General features: G+C 40.4%; 1 protein-coding gene and 1 long non-coding RNA gene across 3 annotated transcripts; one reads left to right on the top strand and one right to left on the bottom strand.

Moving 5' to 3' along the window:
- The first annotated feature begins 1409 nt into the window (after nt 1-1409).
- Nucleotides 1410-16326, top strand: LOC309715911 (14-3-3 protein epsilon). Of its 2 annotated transcripts, none has more exons than XM_082549392.1 (6): nt 1410-1630; nt 6665-6864; nt 8575-8681; nt 9490-9696; nt 10633-10769; nt 15212-16326. In XM_082549392.1, exons 1-6 carry the CDS (start codon nt 1567-1569, stop codon nt 15262-15264), a joined length of 768 nt encoding a protein of 255 aa, XP_082405518.1. In that variant the 5' UTR covers nt 1410-1566; the 3' UTR covers nt 15265-16326. The 2 variants fall into 2 exon arrangements, with proteins under 2 accessions (XP_082405518.1, XP_082405519.1); XM_082549393.1 differs by lacking the exon at nt 1410-1630 and adding an exon at nt 6433-6526.
- Nucleotides 2936-19315, bottom strand: LOC309715912. Its single transcript, XR_014279331.1, has 2 exons — nt 19092-19315; nt 2936-5354 (listed from the first exon to the last, which is right to left on the bottom strand). It is a non-coding gene; the product is annotated as an uncharacterized lncRNA (long non-coding RNA).
- Nucleotides 19316-19521: the final 206 nt, after the last annotated feature.

The following is a 19521-nucleotide window of genomic DNA, read 5'->3' as shown; positions in this document are numbered from 1 at the left end:
TGATTGTGGGGTGAAATGGAAAGCTTCTTTTAAAAACAAATATAAAATCTGGTGTGAAATGGTGATTTTTATTTTTCAAACGGTCGTTTGTGATTCCTTTTCTGGTTTACTGCTGATTTTTGGGATGTTCACCTCACTGTTACTCAGTTCTGCCACATTAGTTAAAGACCGATCACCTACAAACATGCACCTTATCTAGTGGTGATTTCAGAACAAGCAAAAATTGTATTTCTTTTCAGGAGATTGTACAATGAGTCAAAATCTTTTATTTTGAAGTCAAAATTAGCTTTTTATCTTCTGTAGTGTGTAATCTATCAATGTATCCTAGTCAATAAATATACACCTAATTGTCAGGGTGCACTTTATCGGTGTGTGAAATTATTCCCTTTATCTACATTCAGGGTTTATAAATGCTAAGTTTACTGTATGCACATTCTACAGAAAAGGTTTGGCTTTAGCTTTAGTTTTCATTACACAACAATACAAACAGACTTGGACAAGTGGAAGAGGATGGATGGTGGGAATAATACAAACATTTGGGACTCAGTCACAAAGACATCCCAGTATCAATAAATACTGGGACTCAAGCTTCCTGTTGTTGGTTATGAAGACAAAAATTTAACATTAAAACAGTAATTTCTAGTGTATATGAGTTTCTTTGGTTTAGTACATTGTATTATTTAAGGTTAGGCTTCATTTAAAAAAAAAAAATCCTTTCACATTCTTTCAGATAACTAAAATATGTCTCGACATTTAGCTTTAGTTCAGTTTTACTAACTTATGATCCTCTTGGTAAAGTAATTATTAATATAGTTATTTGGAAAATAATAATAAAAAAAATAAAGTGCTTCTTTGTGCTTTCTTAACATGTTAGATATTCAATGAAGAGTGTAAGTGAATTATTAAGGCGTTAACATTAAGGTGTTGGAGGGTTTTGAATTTACTTAATTTACTTAGAGGACAGTTTATTTTGAGACTTGGTTTTTTTTGTATTTTTCAGTTTTTTTATTTGATTATTTTTCTATTTTATTTCTAAATGTATTTCATAAGTTTTTTATCTTATGTTTTAAATTATTTTTAACTATTTCATTACTTTTTCATTTATTTTTATTTTTTATTTATTTTCTTTAGCTTATTTTTAATTTTATTTATATTCCGGACCTTTTTAACTTATTCGTGTATATTCTTTCTTTGTTTTTTTAGTGACCTTAATTTTTTATATAACGTGAAGTTTTTTAATTTCAGTTTTATTTAAATTTATTTACGTGACTTTTTTATTCATTCACGCACTTCTTCTTCTTCTTTATTTTTTTAATCACTACCTTTATTATTGATTTTATCTGAATATATTTTATTGACTTGGCTGGAGGCTGTAGGCGTGGATGAGTCCGCTGCGTGGATTTCCCGGATGGAGCAGCGGCGCCATCTTTACGCCAGTGCTACCGGTGGCTCTTCGGTTCAGCGAAGCGACAGTGCTGTTGCTGATCCACCACCAGGAATCGCAGAGCAGCCGATAATCCTCCCTTTCCACTGGGACGCCACGAAAAGCCCCAGTATCCGAGCACCATGGCGGACAGAGAGAACTTAGTATACCAGGCTAAACTCGCCGAACAAGCGGAGAGATATGACGGTAAGGCTGCGGACAGATATCGGTGGTTGCAGACCGCCTGGCCCCTCTTTCCCCCTCTGTCTCCCTGCGCAGGGGGTTTGGAGACGCAGGTGAAGCAGTTCACATGGATTTGTTGGGTGAGACGAGACAAAATGGCGGAGGTTTCCCCAGCCGAATGAAACAATATACGTTTAAATGTAGTTTTCAGCTCATGAGGAAGGCGCAGCCAGCGTGCTGGAAAGCGTGTCCCGCGGTGTGCACTGCTGCCAGCGAACATTTGTGTTAGTTACGCGGTGCTAAGCGGTTCTTCTTAGTTAGCGAGCTATTAAACGGCTAACTAGCTGGCTAGCCTTTCTTCAGCCCCGTCACGCCGAACTCCATTCAAAAAACCACGACGAATGCCCATACCACTACAAACACGACCTGCAGCTCCGCTGACGCTGATCTTTCTGATCAATAACGAGTGGAAAATCCCCAGAAAACGGCTCCAGTTATTGCTTACAAATCGGCCCCACAAAGGGTTTCAAGAGAAGCCCGTGTGGCAGTGAGTCTAATGGAAAACGTGCACGTAATTAAGCTCTTAAAATCACGTTTGAGGAATTTCTGTGCGGATCAACTTTTTTCTTCTTCTCTGAGGGGCTTCTCAATTTGCGCCGTAGCTGGCAAACTACAAGGTGTTTTTCAGCCTGGTCATTATAAGATGTTAGTCTTGTACCTAAACTGTAATCTTGATCAGAAGTCCAGATGAGCCAGTACCTGAAGAGTTTTAGTTTGCCTTTAGTGCCTTTCAGTAATCTCAAAAAATATATTAGTAAATGTACACAGTCATGAGGCAAGGAAATCTTATTAGTATTGCCTGCCTTGCAGTTCCTTAGTTAAATTCCTCTTTCTAGAAACTGCATATTGCCATGCAACAAGTAAAATAAGCCAAAGCAGCCACCACAAACATGACACATTTCATTCTTCAATTAGAACAGTAATTTACTCAAAGTTGTTTAAATGGAACTAATATTAAGCACAGAGGCGGTCTGTTTGTGCTGTTTTTGCCACCGTTTATAAATAAAGCTAACATTTGGTCTGTTGCTGCTAGTGTATAAACTCCATGTTGTGGCACAAATGAGTCAAGTTTTCAAGTGAAAACAGCTGTTAGCATTGAGTTATCCTCACCTGATTCCCTGCATAGACTGTATCAAAAAGATGTAAATATAGTGACATCACCCATTGGCATCTGAGGTCCTATTTTGAAGGCTTTCGCCATCGCGGTTTAAAAACGAATCGGATGTAACGAGGAGGGGGTGCTTCTTTACTGGCAAAGTAGCTCGCTAATTGTTAGCCTTAACAATGAGCGTAATGATCTTTACAAGCCCTTGAGCCCATAAACTGAGCAGGAACGTACTTGCGGCGAATTTCTCATGAACATCAATAGTACCGGAAGTCTTTTTGTAGCTCAGCTGTCGCTGTCTGGTGGTGCAGATTTACTGCAGCAGACATTGCCTTTGTTTCCAATGTGGAAGCTACGTCCATGTTTAAAACCATCTCTGTTTCCTTGTTACTGTGTTTTGGCAGAGCTGCAAAGCAAGTCTCCTTTTAAATAAACTGACGGCAGGGCTCCTCAATTAGTTATTGTGGAGTCTTTCCACACTTTTGATGGAGCCGCTTCCAACAGGCTGTAAGTTAGCATTACCCAGCATGCCCTAGTTTACTCTTCAGATTATAGTGCCATGATGTTTGCCCTTTTTAAGAGTGCTAGCAGAGGATGTTTAATTCTTGCGTCATATGACTAAAACCGTGTGGAAGACAGATGCTCGGTTTGTCGATCTGCATCGCTCCCGGTGGTCAGTATAGAAACCACAGCTGGCTCTTTGGCTGTTCTCCAGTTTATCAGTATTTGAAAGATTCGTGTCATGCGTGGAATTATGACCAGCATACCGCCCAGCCCTGGTGTAAAATGGCCTACCTCCTGCTGTGTGCAGGAGTTTATGCGTGAAAGCATCGCTGATGTGTTAAACTGTGCACTTTCCACACTCTCTGATCTCCGTTTGCCTGGTTCAGAGTGTGAAAACGAACCTCTTTCTCAACAAAAAGTCACATTTCCCAAGTTTGTCTGCAGCTGCTGGTATTAATTGCAGCCATTTGGTTCAGAGTGTCTGCCTCTTTTTTTTGTAGATGGGGTGCAGAAATTTCCCTGCCGTCAATATAAATTTGCATTTAATCATGCATTTTATGGGTTAATCATTGTGCAAACAAACACGCCAGTGTCTGTGTTTGTGCTATTTTTAGGCTGGTCTTTCTTTCTGGGGTGCTGCTGCTTATAAAAAGCTTCCAGCTGAAGTAATTGAGGAAGAGAAACAAAGGCAAAAAGGAATAAAACATCACAGGAACAGGTTGCTGCAGTACAGGCCAAAAGCAAGCTTTTCCTGCATGTAGCTGGAAAGTAACAATTTCAAACAAGCAGAAATACGATAATGGCTAATGCATATTGGATTTGGTACTTACGCAGTGCTTTTCTACTATAATTAATGCTTCATAGAAGTATTTCTCCTATGCCTAAGTGCTTTTAACCTAACATTTCCACACACTCACCCTCTGATGGTTGTATCAAGGGCAACTCGGGGTTCAATATATTGCCACAAGAATACTTCAACATGCAGACTGGAAGAGTCACTCACCCAGTGCTGTTGAAATGTCAACAGCACCCCCTGCGCCCGGTGTTTGGAAATCAATGATTGGACAAGAGCCTTCCTCTCTTCTGATCCACTTTTCGGCTACTGTGGAGATCTCCAGGCCTCTCGTTGAACATGTTGGTACCTGCAGAATTCCTTTGGTAGAGGTCGTGGACGTAGCTTCTGGGTCACAAAGCCGAAGCAGAAATCTGCGTTCGTTTTGTGCTCAGTCACTCATTTGACAGCATACTGAATAAAAAAATTAAATCAATTTTGTATATTTTGTAAATTTAGCACTATGGTAGAAACGGCTGAGAGCGGACCAGCGGGCATCCTTACATGATGGACTTTATGGGCTGAGTCGAGCCCATGTAGTTTTGGTTCACAACCAAAATCCTAGTTGGCGGTGGAGTTTCTCTTTTCTAGTCAGTTTGAAAATTGGGTGTAGAAGAAGTAGTAGCCAGAAATGCACTAGAGGAAACGACAATACTGAACTGCCGGGTTAATGCGAGCTGTGGTTTCTAAGGAGGTGCACAGCACGATGTGGCTTACACTTTCAGAAAGTTTGTGGTTATGATGTACCCACGGTGTAGATTCAAAGCAGATATAGAACAGCCCTCACGTTAAATACATCTCCTATAAATTTCATTTTTTCCAAAGTTGAATACCTGAGCATTTAAGTAAATGAATAACAGTGTTACATAATTGAGATCACTGATAAAAAAAATGAGTTTTTTAGTATTCAAACAGAGATGCATGTCACTTTTACTTACCTACATCTTTACTATGATAGGGAGTAGCTTTGTCTGCCACTGCACAGCTAAAAAAGGTCGTGAACGTCTATTGTGCTTGTGCAGATTCCTTTTAATGACTTGGTGTCCAAATACAGCCTGTGGAGGCTTCACTTGAAAAATGCTTTAAAAGCACGAGGGGCTCACTGATTTGCTCTGAGAGCAGGCCGAGGTGGAGCAGCATGTTGAGTCCTCCTGGTTTGTAAACCAGCTCATTGCTCCTGCTGACTGTATATGATCATACGTCACAAACTGGATGATTGGCACTTGTATTTTCCCTCCAGCGCTGGGCTGGGTGACAAGGCAAGAAATTACATCCAAATTAGATGTTTTAATGTGGTGTGTGGCTTGTTTTAACCACTTTTTGTCTTTCATCCTGCCATCTTTGATGCTTCTTATGTAAGTTATTACATGCTAGAATAAAGGTATTTCTTTTTAAGTTGAAACAGATCCAGTTAATTTTCGGTGTTTGTGTTCTTGATTAAAGAGGCTCCCCGTTGCCTCATTTATTTGACCCCTCGGGGAAGAAGCTCGTTGTGCTGACGAATTACTCCTGAGATAAGTGCCAATCGTTTTGTTTTGCTGCCATGAATCAAACATGAGATGTTTTAACGTACTGAAGATGATTTGGCTCAGCCCTCTGGTTTAATGTTCTGGCTCAGTTTCCATCGCCTCCCCGAAGGTGTCCACGATGGTAAATGTCTACATTAGAGGAGTTTATAATTGGTCAGCATCCCGGGCGCTCCATTAATAAATCACTGAAGATGACAGAAACCTTTCAGGACTGAGCTAATGGCATGAAGATGTGTTTGCTTTTAATTTAAAAACAATGAATGTTAATAACGGTAATGAAGACTCAGTGCTGAATATTAAAGCAGAAATATTTTCACATTTACCTTTTCTGTTGTTTAACCCAGCAGAAAATTTCTCTTTATAATTCCAATCAGATGTAATGAAATTTATGCAAATTTCCTATTTTTGATCTTGAAATCTGCAATCAGTAAATTTAATACTTCAGCTCAAATATTGGAGTATTAGCTCCTTCAGCAACCCCTCCTTTAAACCTCCTTAATTCTCCTAGAGTGGCTTTGCATGATTCACATTTCAAAATAATCTTTATTTGTGTTAAATTAGGCCTCAGTGGAGCCTCTTGACTGTCTAAAAGAGGGGTGGGGGAACTTCAGACCTCAAGGGCCGGTGTCCTGCAGGTTTTAGATCTCGTCCTGGGTCAACACACCTGAATCAAATGATTAGTTCATTACCAGGCCTCTGGAGAACTTCGAGACATGTTGAGGAGGTAATTTAGCCATTTAAATCAGCTGTGATTGGATCAAGGTCACATCTAAAACCTGCAGGACACCGGCCCTTGAGGCCTGGAGTTCCCCACCCCGGGTCTAAAACAAGAGGGCTCCCCTATCCCCACCCTTCAGAAAGCATTTTTCTGATTGGATCCCCTCTCCTATGTGGGTGAAGCTTCAAACAGCCTGAAACTGAGTTTAAAGTTTTAAAAGAAAAATCATGGTAGTTCCAACATTGCTCCCCTCGTCCTGTGGATAATTCACCCGACATTCAGCCGTTTGTTTCTATTTTGCTTCTTTCAGAAATGGTGGAGTCGATGAAGAACGTGGCGAGTATGGACGTGGAGCTGACGGTGGAGGAGAGGAACCTTCTCTCTGTAGCGTACAAGAACGTAATCGGAGCCAGGAGAGCCTCCTGGAGGATAATCAGCAGCCTCGAACAGAAAGAAGAAAACAAAGGAGGCGAAGACAAACTAAAGATGATCCGAGAATACAGGAAAACGGTCAGACGCAGTTTAAACCCACATCTGATGCTGTCCTTGTTTTTCATTCTGATTCTGCTCTTACCACACGTGAAGTGATTGTATTTTTTTCTTCTTGCCACTACTTCACAGAGTGATTTAAAAAAACAAACCCTCAGGACTGAGGTAGCACTGGTTAGACATTAGTACCTGCACAGTTATTTCATGGAGATGAGAGCTCTCCTCCAGGAAATGGTTTCACAGCCCAAAATGATGAGGCAGGTGGCAGCCACGAAATAACTCTAAATTGCATTTTTTCCCAATTATGCTCCAGAGAAACTCCCAGTAACAGCAGAATTCAGAGAACGCCCACTGTGGGACTAACTGCATGCTGACTCTGGAGTTAAATCCCCTAAGCTCTATGCTACAGCTGCAAAACTTGATTATTTTATTAATAAAGTATTCTGTCGTATCCATCCAGTAATCCTATGAGAAATACTTTTCTTAATAATCATAATAAATATTCAAGAGATAAAAAAACAAACAAACAGGTCTTTCAAAATGAACTGCAATGTTTTAAATATCAGTCAAATAAAAAGCTCAGCTCATTCCTTTTAAATAATCACCAGCACAGTAAAGTCAAATAGACCTACAACCTACACTAAGACATAAAGTTAACCAGCCTTTACTCTTCTTTCTTACATTAGCATGAGGCAAAAAAAAAGAGTTCAGTTTCATCTCCTGGATGAGGTCAATTTGGGATGTGGGGTGTGTGTGCTTAAATGTACTAGTGAGTAAGAATATGGGCCTGTAAGCCTGTAGAAAATAAAGAGCGACGTATAGAAAAGTGAGCATATCAGCACTCTCAGAACTGAAGTTTCCTGCTGCAGACGTTCTGATGGTGTAGATGTTAATAGTAATTCAGTGTCCATGTTAACGGCTACAGGTCAGCGGCTCAGTTTTACTGCCGTGCAAAAAAAAAAAAAAAGACTTAGAAAAGTACTTTCAAATATTAATACAGTTTATTTAATTAATATATTTTGTGTTGATTCGAATCCAACTCTGAAGCCTTGAATTGCAGGTCTATTTTTAGTTGCAAATGTGGGTGAAGCGCTTGCGCTTACATGGTGACAGCTGAGCGCTACAGAGTTGTGGATTAAACGAAGCATCGAAGCAAATGCATTATATTTAGGTTTTTTAGAATTATGTTATTCAACTTTCTCTGGTCTCCACTATATTTATCATTATTTTATACAAAAAGCTTTTTTCACCTTTTTGTTTTGTTTGCTGTTTTGTTAATGGACCTCAAAATGAGCTTCATAGATGTCAAATATTCATTTGTTAAAATGTGTCTCATAACCTAAAAATAAAAAAGATAAAGGAGAGAGGTCTGTTGTAAGTAGCCTTCATATACTATATAATGAAGGCTTTTATTGTGAAAAGCCAGGAAGAAGCCCTGTTTGCTTAAGTGGAGACCAGACCAGGTCCCTGGTCCAGGTAATAAGTTAGCCATCAATGGGAAGCATTTCTTTATTTCTTTGTGGCATTGTTTACTGCTTATTTGTTACTATGGAAAAGGCACAACAAGTTGGAAAAAGTTTTTATAGCATTAGCTAGCACAAGAGTGGCTGTCAAACACTGTCAGGTTAGTGCTGTCTAATTGAACACGCCAATATCTGCAAAGGTCTCAAAGCACACAGAGTGAGTAGGAACATGGTGTACTAACAGAAGCATCTGTGTTTTGTTCTGCAGGTTGAGAAAGAGCTGAAATCAATCTGCAATGACATTCTGGATGTACTGGACAAGCATCTCATCTTAGCTGCTACCACGGGAGAATCTAAGGTTTTCTACTATAAAATGTAGGTATCCAGTTCATATCCGAAATTGTACTAACAAAATGAGGAAAGTGGTGTGGTCGCCCAGATTATTACAAATTATGGGACATTCTGAGTTTTTTAATGTATGTTTGTTGTTGCAGAATCGATTGTTAAATAAGAAAAATGTTAATTTCGGGTTGTTTGGCCATTTAACACAAACATTTGCTAACACATTTTCTCTCATTTTGTTAAGATACTGTTGGGTTGTGATGCCTTGCATAACTAGACTAAACTTTTAATCACAAATGACAGTCTGATATTTATTATTTAGTATTTTTCTCCGCTTCTGTGGCCTTATTTAGAGGAGCACAGCCCTGTCCCATTTAGAATAAACCATTAAAGGTTGAGGTGAAGCTGAAGTCTGGAGGCTGTGGGGTAAAAATCATGCACTGTGCAGAAACTGGCCTGTCAGAAAAATTGGATGCATTTTTAATCTCCCACGATGAAATGGTACACGGTACCTCTCTTAAATTTAAGAAGTAGATGATTGAAGGAAAATCACAAACTTGGGAGTAAACGAAGCTTGTTTCAGGAGTGTTTTGCTTACTCTGTTTAGTTGCCCTCTAAAAGATGCTTCTCTGATTAGAATTGTGCCCTAGTTAAGGGGATTAGGCGCCGGTCTAACTGTACCTATGATCCTAATGTGGTCTTTGTTCATTTTTATTAAAAAAAATCTTTTTCCATGATAAGTATTAACCAATACCCCTGATTTATTTTGAACAGTTAAAAGTGGCTTTACCCTTCAGATTGCCCATATGTTCTTCATGGCCTTTGTGTTTGCCCCACTCAGGAAGGGAGATTACCACAGGTACCTGGCAGAGTTTGCCACAGGCAACGACAGGAAGGAGGCAGCCGAGAACAGTTTGGTAGCGTACAAAGCTGCGAGCGACATCGCCATGATCGAACTCCCATCAACGCACCCCATCCGTCTGGGACTGGCCCTTAACTTTTCTGTTTTCTATTATGAAATCCTCAACTCGCCGGACCGTGCTTGCAGGTGAGTGCACGAGATAGTTGTTTTTGATGTGTGTGTGTGTGTGTGGGGGGGGGGTGCACGAAAACAACAAAACAAGTTTGACGTCTACAAGCAGGACTTCCTGTGGCGTCTTTGATGGGGCTACGGGGGTTTTACATCACGTGAGGCTTCAAGATTGTTAGTGAACTGAAAGGAAACTACAAACTAAAAAAAAAAGGTGTGAAAGTAAAAGCAGTTTGTGGATGTCATCTTATGCTTTTTAATGGAATGATTTATAGAAAGAAATTTAAAATTTAAGTCAATTTTGTGCTGTTCAGTAGTTTATTTCTTACTTTTGTGGTAGGCTGAAAAAAGAAGACTTGGATAATATAAGCAGCTTGGACTCTCGGTCTCTCATTACTGCCTTTCATTACTCATTACAAAGAGGAGCATCGTTTAGGAGTTGAGCCATCCAGGGTGCCAGATGAAATGATTCATGAACTGGCTATTCAACCACATTGACTTTATTTTGACTCGTCTCACAGCGTAGCTTATCGGCAAAGGACTACAGTTTTCCAGTTTGAAAAAAAGATCACACTGGCACCAGCCGGTCATTTGTTTGGGTATCTCACCAGGCTGCTTCCTGGATATCTTCCAGGTTGGCCATGGGAAGAGCCTCCAGGGAACATTTGGGAGTATATCTAGATAAGTTGGAGAAGGTGAGCAGGGTTTAGCTTGCTGCACTTGCAACCTGGACCCAGATAAGGAGCAGAAAATGAATAATGGCACACATAAATATTCAGAATGGTCCATGGATTAAGAAAAATAATTAGATTTTGGACACCAGATGTGATGGATGAATGGTGGATCCGACTGTCACACTTCCACATTTGCTTCACTTTTGATATGTCTGTGCTTCCACTGTGTGAAGTGAATCCTCAGCTCCTCTGTGTTGGTTCGTATCTTCTCTGCTGACAGGTTGGCGAAGGAAGCATTTGACAATGCCATTGCAGAACTGGATACCCTGAGTGAGGAAAGCTATAAGGACTCTACGCTTATCATGCAGTTGCTACGTGACAACTTGACACTATGGACCTCAGATGTGCAGGGAGATGGTGAGAGAACCATGACTTTACTGTTCAGGCTTAGTATTTCTGCTTTCTTTGTTTGCCCCTTTTTTATTTCTGCCTCTTTTATGGTCAAAAATCTAGCAAACAGGTTTCGTCCGGCCTTTCCTCTGAGTTCTGTGGTTTCTACACTGCTCCAAAAAATTACTGGATAACTATATTGATATGGGCATGGTAATGTGTTAGGATGCTACATCATTTGACAGAAATGAAAGCCTTTAACATACAGAGAGCTAAATTCAAAGATGGCAGGCTAGTGCATTCTGCCAGAATTTCACTGCAGCAATGCAAAAATGGTACTATGGTAGTTTTTATTGCACCCACGTGCTTGCATGCCTGCCTGACAACCTCGGGGCATTCTCCTTAAGAGATGGTGTCCACCGGGATCTCCCAGATCTGGACCAGGGCATCACTGAGTTCCTGGGCGGTCTGAGGTCTGGCAGCATTGGAAGGACCAAAACAAAATGTTGTTCTATTGGCGGATGCTGGGGCCAATCAGTGGTGTAAAGAGCCTGCGTGCATACTCTCACTACATGAGGCCGGGCATCATCATGCACCAGGAGGAACCAGGACCCACTGCACCAGCGTAGGGTCTGACAAACCTTCAGGCAATAGCACGTATTGATGTACCATCCTGGAGGAGTTGGACTACCTGTGCAACCTCTGTAAGATCTAGGTATCGGTTCATGCTACCAGTAGTGACAGTGACCCTATCCAAACATAAAACTAGAGAAAAATCAGCCAGAGAAGATGAGAATTTTAAAGGTGGAGGCGTCTGGCATTTTTTTCCCTTAACCACCCCCTCTGCTTCTTAACTGACTAGATCAGTATCCCCCAAGTTTAGCTGACTTGGTGCTAAACTCTGATTAAAAAGTGTTTAATTTTTTGAGCAGTGTATAAAATCACTCCCTCCTTTCAGGGTCGATACTCACGAACTCTTTTAACTTCTCTCCCCTGTAGATTCTTAAGGACAGCCCTCCTCCTTCTCTCTTCTCTGTTTTTAAAGGTCTATTTTGTAAGTCATTCCTCTTGTCTTGGGCTTTTTTCCACCTCAAGCCGTTAGTCTTGCCTCACCACCCTAACATCCCTCACTAACTTACTCACAGCACCAAGTCCAGTGTTTTTAGGGGTACAGAGTGGTAATTTGTCGCATTGTGTTGCTAACCTCTTCCACTTTTTTCAGCACTATGTTTGATTGTCTATGTTTGATTTGTCTTCCGCAAGTCAAAAAAAACTTAGATAAAAGGCTGAAATACCTCCCAGTAAACGGCCGACGTCCCGAATCTGCTTCTTGGCCTAGTCAGATTTTCAGTATAACTATTTATCAAATGAAGTAAAACACATTCACATCGGAGTTGTAACAATTTAAACTACTTTAAATGGCAGTTTTGTGTTTTTAACCTTTCATAAAGTAATATTTAGGTGCTTAATAATATTACAAAAGTATATCCAGACTGTCTTTGAGACCAGTTTGACACATCAGGGGTGGCTCTAGCTCAGGAGGTAGCTGGTCAACTACTAAAACGCTTTGAATAGCACTGTATAAGAACCAGACCATTTACTTTAAATGTCTTAATGAGAAAGATGAAGCGTCACTATGCCAAGGCTTTTAAGTATCATAGTGAGGTGCAGTTACACAAAGTAACCAAATCTAGCTATAAAATGTAGCTTATTTGTCCCTTTGCTCAATATTTTAATTCTTATCCTCTACAAGAATGGCTTTGCATGGTTACACAACCTTGTGGTTTCAAACAAGCCACCTTTATTCTGATTGGTTGCCCCTCTCAAACTCTCAATGGCATCATGCAGAGCCAAGAGTAGAAAAAACTGCGGGAAACAGTGTTTAGAGCAGTCTGAAACCTGAGCCTTGTGCATGTGCTCCTCTCATCATGTGAGCCATGTTTAATATGAGCCTCCACCACTGTGACTTTGCATAATTGATAGAAAATATTGGAAAAGTGTAACAGGTCCCCTTCAAAATTATTGTTATTGGACGATTATCTCCATGATCAGTTATTCTAAGTGAACCAGGCGACTTCAGTTTTTATAATGTTAATTTTCCAGCTTTTAAGCTTTGCACCCTAAATGCTGGTGTCAGTCTCACAGTTGTGGGCTTGTGAATCTGAAATGTAGAAACACAACCCACCTTCCTCCTGTGACCATACAAATGACTCCATCTTCTAATTTAACCATAAGGATTTGCGGACACTCTGCTTCTTCACAAATGCATGTCGGTGTGACTGAATCCTGCACACTGGGGCATCACAGCAGATCACATGTGTGTGGGTCGGTGTTTGGAAACCTGTGAACGCAGCCTCGCGGAAGTGTGACATAACGGAGGAACTGCAGTGGCAGCATGTGAGGCTGCTGCTCCGTGTCCTGCAGTGCTCTCACATCACAGTTAGCCGCGGTGCTAATGAGCACCGTTACGCTTTCTATTTTAATCATGACAGATTCTCAGGCCTTTGTTATTTGTGCCTCTCAATGCTTCATTACACGGATGGCTGTGCGGTCTCTATGGTAACCTTTCTAAGCAACCAGTTGCACAGGTTCACAAAGCATTTCGCCCTTGTTAGTAAGTCTGCACACAGCTCCTCCTTACTGGCCTGCACGTTGACGGTCACTGGTGAAAGTTGCAGTTTGTATGTAAATGTTTGGGTTATTTTTAGCATCTGAGCGTCTCCCGCTTATTACAATGATGGTCGTTTAAACTTAAATCAGTTTAATCAGGGACATAAGTATTTAAAATTAGATAAATTTATCACATTACAGCTGCAGACAGATTACACATGTTGCCTTATTTAAATGCATGGCTGGCTTTGTTGGACTGTATCTAAAAGATGTCTGTAGTCTCTGGGTCTATGCATAAGTGCCTCAAAGCTGCATTCTTTCTAATAGCCACCAGAGGGGGCAGTGGCAAACTACTTCACCATTAGAAACTGACCTTTACAATGTTTAGAACACAGGCGTCGAACTCCAGGCCTCGAGGGCTGGTGTCCTGCAGGTTTTAGATGTGTCCTTGATCCAACACAGCTGATCTAAATGGCTAAATCACCTCCTCAACATATCTTGAAGTTCTCCAGAGGCCTGGTAATGAACTAATCATTGGATTCACATGTGTTGACCCAGGGTGTTATCTAAAACCTGCAGGACACCGGCCCTCAAGGCCTGGAGTTCGACACCGCTGGTTTAGAAGAACACAAACATTATGTCAGAAAAATACGTTTGTGTGATTCTTTAAAATATACTCCTCCTAAAGAGGAAAACTCCTGTAAAGGCATATGCACAAAGTTCAGCCACAGATATTCCTGTTTCCAGCTTTCAGTCAGAAAACGACAAATAGCAGCTGGTTATAAACTAACATTATACCGACTAATGTTTGGCTTAAGTATCCTAAAAATCACACTTTCAAACTGATAAATAATTAAAGGAAATCCTCAGGTTTTACGAGAGTTTAATCACGTACTGGTCGAGTTTGACAAGATTTAAAAAAAAAAACAAAAACAAAAAACCTTTAGAAACAGCTGCAGCTCTTACCAAGAGGAATAATTCATCACCTCAGATTTAGCTTCACTGACTCATCAACTCGTTTCGGACTCGTTACACAAAGATTGATGGCATCCTCCACAGCAAATGTACGTGGATAATTCACACTGGGCATGTTGACAGCTGAGGTAAACAGCAGGCTGACAGCTTACACTCACTGCGGATGACCAGGGGATATATTGGAAAATATTACACAAAACACCCGTGGGAGCGTTTTTTTTGTTTATCCCCATTCCTGGTTTGCTGATATTATTTAAATATTTTAAAGTGTGTACAAAAATGTTTTCATACACAAACATGCCAGCCACCTGCAGGTGTTTTTATTCTACGAAGCTCGAGCTGTTGGGTCTTGAAGCCCTGCTGTTTTCAACACCTCTTAATTTCATTAACCTCAAACGCTTCATTCAATGTGACAGTAGGCTACTGACAGCAAAGAGCGGTAAAAATGGGTTACTTCACAGGTGAGATCATACCTGTGTGCTGTTGAAACACTGTCACAGAACAGCAGCTGGCCAGTCTGCTTGCCCCACAGGACACAGGTTATGTCAAACCCTGTTTATATCTTCTTAATTTCACTCCATTTGGACCATAAAGGGCTTTTAAATTAGTGCCGTCATCGTACTTACTGCTCTTTATACAGCTGTTACGTACTTTTATGTGAGTATTTGATCATTTTCTGATTTACAGGCAGTTTTCCAACCATGGATGAAGCCTAAAAATTCAATATTTTAAGGTCCAGGCTAAATCCGTGACTGGCAAACCGTCCTGTAGTTTAGATATCCATGCTTCACTTCACGCTGCTCGTCACCGGTGATGCTTTTGAAATGTCTTTAAGTGTATAGCAGCAGCCCAGTGACTGTTGGTGCTTTTTGTCTCCATCTCAGGTGAAGAACAGAACAAAGAAGCACTGCAAGATGCGGAGGACGAGGCCCAGTGAGACCGAACAACACAAGACAAGCTCTCCTCCTCTTCCTCCCCCTCCTTCTCTCTTAACTCCCTCCTCCCAGCACTGTCTCCTGTCCCCAGCCACAGTGTTCAGCTGGGTTTACTCTGCAGCCCACTCCTACTCTACAATCCCCTCCATTTCCACCCTCCTGCCCCACCTTTTTCTCCTCGTATGCACGCCATCTCCCTCGTTTTTCCCACCCTGGGGGTTTTCACTTCGTTTTATTACTTTTTCTTTTTTTTGCACGCCTGTACCCCCTTTAAGGTTCACGTCCTCTTGCACAGTTTTTATTTTGCTTTATTTTGCTGTTATCATCTGTTGCCAAGTACGCTTGCCTGTATTTGTAACACGTGCAAGAGTTTATTTAAAGACGATACTTTGCTGTTTTCCGGTGTATGTGCGCGCGTGTGTTGATGATCAGTATCTTGTCCGTGCTTCGTCAGTTGTCACATTGAGGAAACACAGCAGTGATGGGAGGTTTAAAAGGGATGTGTTAAAGCTTTTTGGAAGAACTAAGTGCCCTCGTTACATTTTCTTTTTTGTGGTTACTACACCTGCTTCTTCAACACATGTTCATTTTCTTTCTTTCTTTTTTTGTTAAATTACGAAACGTCCCCCACCTCCGAGCATCGCTCTGACCTCTCTCCTTGTCCACTCTTTGGACCAAGTTTTGTGCTGCGAGGCTGTAGCGCTTTCGCTAATGGCAGATAGTTAGGTAATGGCTTTTTAACAGACAAAATGTGCATCAGTGTGAGCGTGGGAGGGGATTGCTCAACACTCTTTGATTGTAACGTAATGCAGTTTTGCATTGGCACTATATAAAAACAGTTTGGGAAATAGAGGCCTGCTGTATCTTTACTCCCCTGACTCTTTCAGGTTTTCTTCTGTCCCTTCCCTCTCCTCATCCTCCTCTTCTTCCTACTCCTTCTGTTCAGTATGTGTAAAGTGAATCTGATTTGTACTACTGGATATTCTCACCGGAGCCACAAGTACCATCTGTATTCTTACTGAAACACAGCATGGAATTAACATTAAACTTCAAATTGAAAATCATGTCTCTTTCTTTTTTATTTATTTCAATTTAAAATCCATGAAATTAGGAAAAGAAATTGTCGTTGTGTTGATCAGAGGGTATCTGACCTGCAGAGTGAGATACCCTCATGGATCACAGTCATGGGGGTGCTGTAGGACCGGCACTTAGCTTTAACCTACAGTTAGGACTGTAAGCTTTCAGACAATGACACACTTATTTGTAGTTTTGTGTCTGTGCATCACAGTGGATTTAAACAGCGAGTGATTACAGTTCAGACTTTCATCAGGAATTAAAGGCCATGTTTATACACACAATTCTTGAGATATTGTATTAAAGTGCAATTTCAACAGCAAGTCTCAGTTTGCTCAGTTCTAGCCAATAAAGAATCTAAGAAACAGTTCAGGTAGCTCGTTACCCAGACTGTCCTGGAACTATAGAGCAGATGGTTTTTAATTCACACAAAGGTTCTTTTTTTTTTTTAAGTTGGTCCAAAAATTATATTTGGTCATGAAAAGTCAGTAACTTTTGTCATTTCATGGTTAATTTGGTGTAGCATGAATGGCTGTGAGTGAGGAAAGCTGTAAAACAGGGCTGCCCAATCCCGGTCCTCGAGAGCTACCGTCCTGCAGCTTTTAGATGCATCCTTGTTCCCACACACCTGAATCAAATGAATGGCTTGTTATCGGGCCTTTGCCAAACATGATGGCATGCTGAAGAGGTAATCAAACCATTTGATTCAGCTGTGTTGGAGTAGGGATGCATCTAAAAGCTGCAGGACGGTAGCTCTCGAGGACCGGGATTGGGCAGCCCTGCTGTAAAACCTGCAGTTAAAGGGTAAAATCCAGCCCACAGAGTCTGTGCCGGGCCAGTTCTGGGTCCCCCGGCCTTGTGTTTAACACCCATGTAATAAACCATCAGCCGACAGCCAGTTAAATAGCCAGCTGGGTCTCGTTTCATTATTTCATGGCAAATTAAGCATGCATTATTGTTTCCTGGCAACACATGCCTAAACATGTCAGCCTCCAACAAAGCACAGCACTGAAACTGTTGCTGCTGTGGAAACGACAAACGTGTTTCACCGATTCAGGAACAAGTGGAACGTAGATGCTTTTCATAAAGGTTTCAATTTTTTGGTCATTTGTCATCACATAATTCCTGTAATATTACATTTTAAATTCCTAATGTTCCTAATATTTCAAAAGTTCATACTGAGAAAATCAGAGACAATATTTTATCCCAAATTTATGATGGTTTTTACAGAAACTCTCCACTCAATGGGAGTTGGATGAAAATGTGTTCTTTGTCATATTCAAGTTTTAATATCTGTGAATCCAGTCCACCTAATTTGGACAGTTTTAAAGAATATTATGAATATTGTATATATTATGTATGTGTTATGGAAGAAAAGCTAGGAAAATATCCAAAAACCACAAAGGACCTGGAATTTTGCCCAGTTTCTATTAAGTGTATATTATTCCTGGTGTTTTCCGCCCCATAAATCTGAGGTGGCGTGAAACTGACATGGAACGACGCCTCAGTCCTGGTGATGTTACTTTGCTGGGCATCTATACTCACACTTATTTTGATGGGCTATTGAGCCTGGTAAAATAATGAGTGTCAGCTGATAGCAACATTGTACATTTTGATTACAGAGATATTAATTGCAGGTAAGTAAGGATTTCCCACACTGGCTTCAGCTGTCATACATGGAGTGAAATAACATTTTTAATCAGCAGAGGGCAGTGATGGGAATCTCTAACATCTCACTTTGATTCAGCATCTGTATCCTCACTTTTTTACCTTCACCTTTAATAAAAAGTGGATTTTGTCAGGTCAAAACAAGCATAAAGCAAAAGACATCTTTGTTTGGACCTACAACAGACACCAGGCTCATGTGCGGTGTGGTTTCAACCTTTCCCTGATGTAATGCCTGGTCTAGTCATGCTGTATTAAAATATGAGGCTTACATATGAGTTAAGTTACAGAACACCCATTTAAGAAAAGGTCTTCTACAGTGAATCATAAAACAGATCAAACATCCAGCGTTACCCGTGGATTTTTCGGCTGTTGTTTTGTTGTTGAAATGATGAATTATTTCATGTTACTAATGCTCAAAAGTTATACAAAAAAAGCTGTACAAAAACTAGATTTTGGCTTAAGATCAGTATCCAGTCAATATCTCCCTGTGACAGTTAACCTTAACACCGTGATTCAATTCAGCTTATATATTTAGTATTAATGTTGACTTTTTTTTTTTAATGTACTTTAAACAAAATCGAGATGTAGGCATGTGTTATTGAGCTCATAACAGCTGTTATTTTGTTGTTGTTTTCAGAAATATGTGGACCTCACAGGATGGCAATTACAAATATGATTTATTAGAATATGTAGATACTTTAGATTCAACGTAGTATCAAATGTTTGAAATCAGCTCAGTATTACTCTGATGGGGAATATTTTTCTGCACAATAATTATTTTCAGTGTTTCTAATCTATGCACAATTTTTTAGTAATACAGATTTTTTGTGCAGTGAGCCGCTTTCATAGTTTTTTATTCCTTTTTTTGCTAAAAGAATGGTTCTAAAAAACATACTCCATCATACCTTATTGGCCGAGAATAGTAAATCGTTTTTGGTAATACAGTAGATATTAATTAACCCTTTAAAACGGTTGGAGCAGGCACGCTCTGTTTTGCGTAACTATTTTTAAATCCCGGTAGCTCTGCAACCACTTAAGCTAGCGCAAAAATTTGTTTTGCATATGAAACCGGAGGAGTTGTACTTACATCTTATGCCATCAGCTTGTCCTAGGTCACGGTTTCCTTCCACATAAAGCTTTGCAAAAACTGCATAAAAAGCACTTGCAGCAACAAAAACATAATATTCCAGAAACACGCTTTGCCGACCCGATCAGCTGTTCGTAACACTTCCTACAGCGAACTTTCGCACATCCGCCATTAGTTGGCTGAAACCGGACGTGACGTCATTTTCGCGGAAATGTAGGTTTTTTTTTTTTACCATCAGGGCCTCATGAGCCTAGACTGGTGTTTTTAAAAGTTATCTTTGACTTTATGACTTTCTGTGTCGTTTCTGGGATGCTTAGGACTCAGTCCTGGAAATAATTTATTTTGATGCACATGCTGCTTTTTTTGCAAATTTGCACTATAATATTTATTTTTGTTTTTCCTGCAGTATATAAAAATTGGTGTATTTCAA

Source organism: Aulonocara stuartgranti, assembly GCF_965226115.1.
Source record: "Aulonocara stuartgranti genome assembly, chromosome: 10".
NCBI classification, from domain to species: domain Eukaryota; kingdom Metazoa; phylum Chordata; class Actinopteri; order Cichliformes; family Cichlidae; genus Aulonocara; species Aulonocara stuartgranti.
Note: the sequence above shows the minus strand (reverse complement) of the source record. Positions and strands in the feature narration are given on the sequence as shown.

Coding starts and splice junctions, on each gene's coding strand:
- LOC309715911 (XM_082549392.1), top strand. CDS start 1,567: ATGGCGGACAGAGAGAACTTAGTATACCAGGCTAAACTCGCCGAACAA. Junction 9,697..10,632: donor TCGCCGGACCGTGCTTGCAG/GTGAGTGCACGA, acceptor CTCTGCTGACAG/GTTGGCGAAGGAAGCATTTG. Junction 10,770..15,211: donor CTCAGATGTGCAGGGAGATG/GTGAGAGAACCA, acceptor TCTCCATCTCAG/GTGAAGAACAGAACAAAGAA.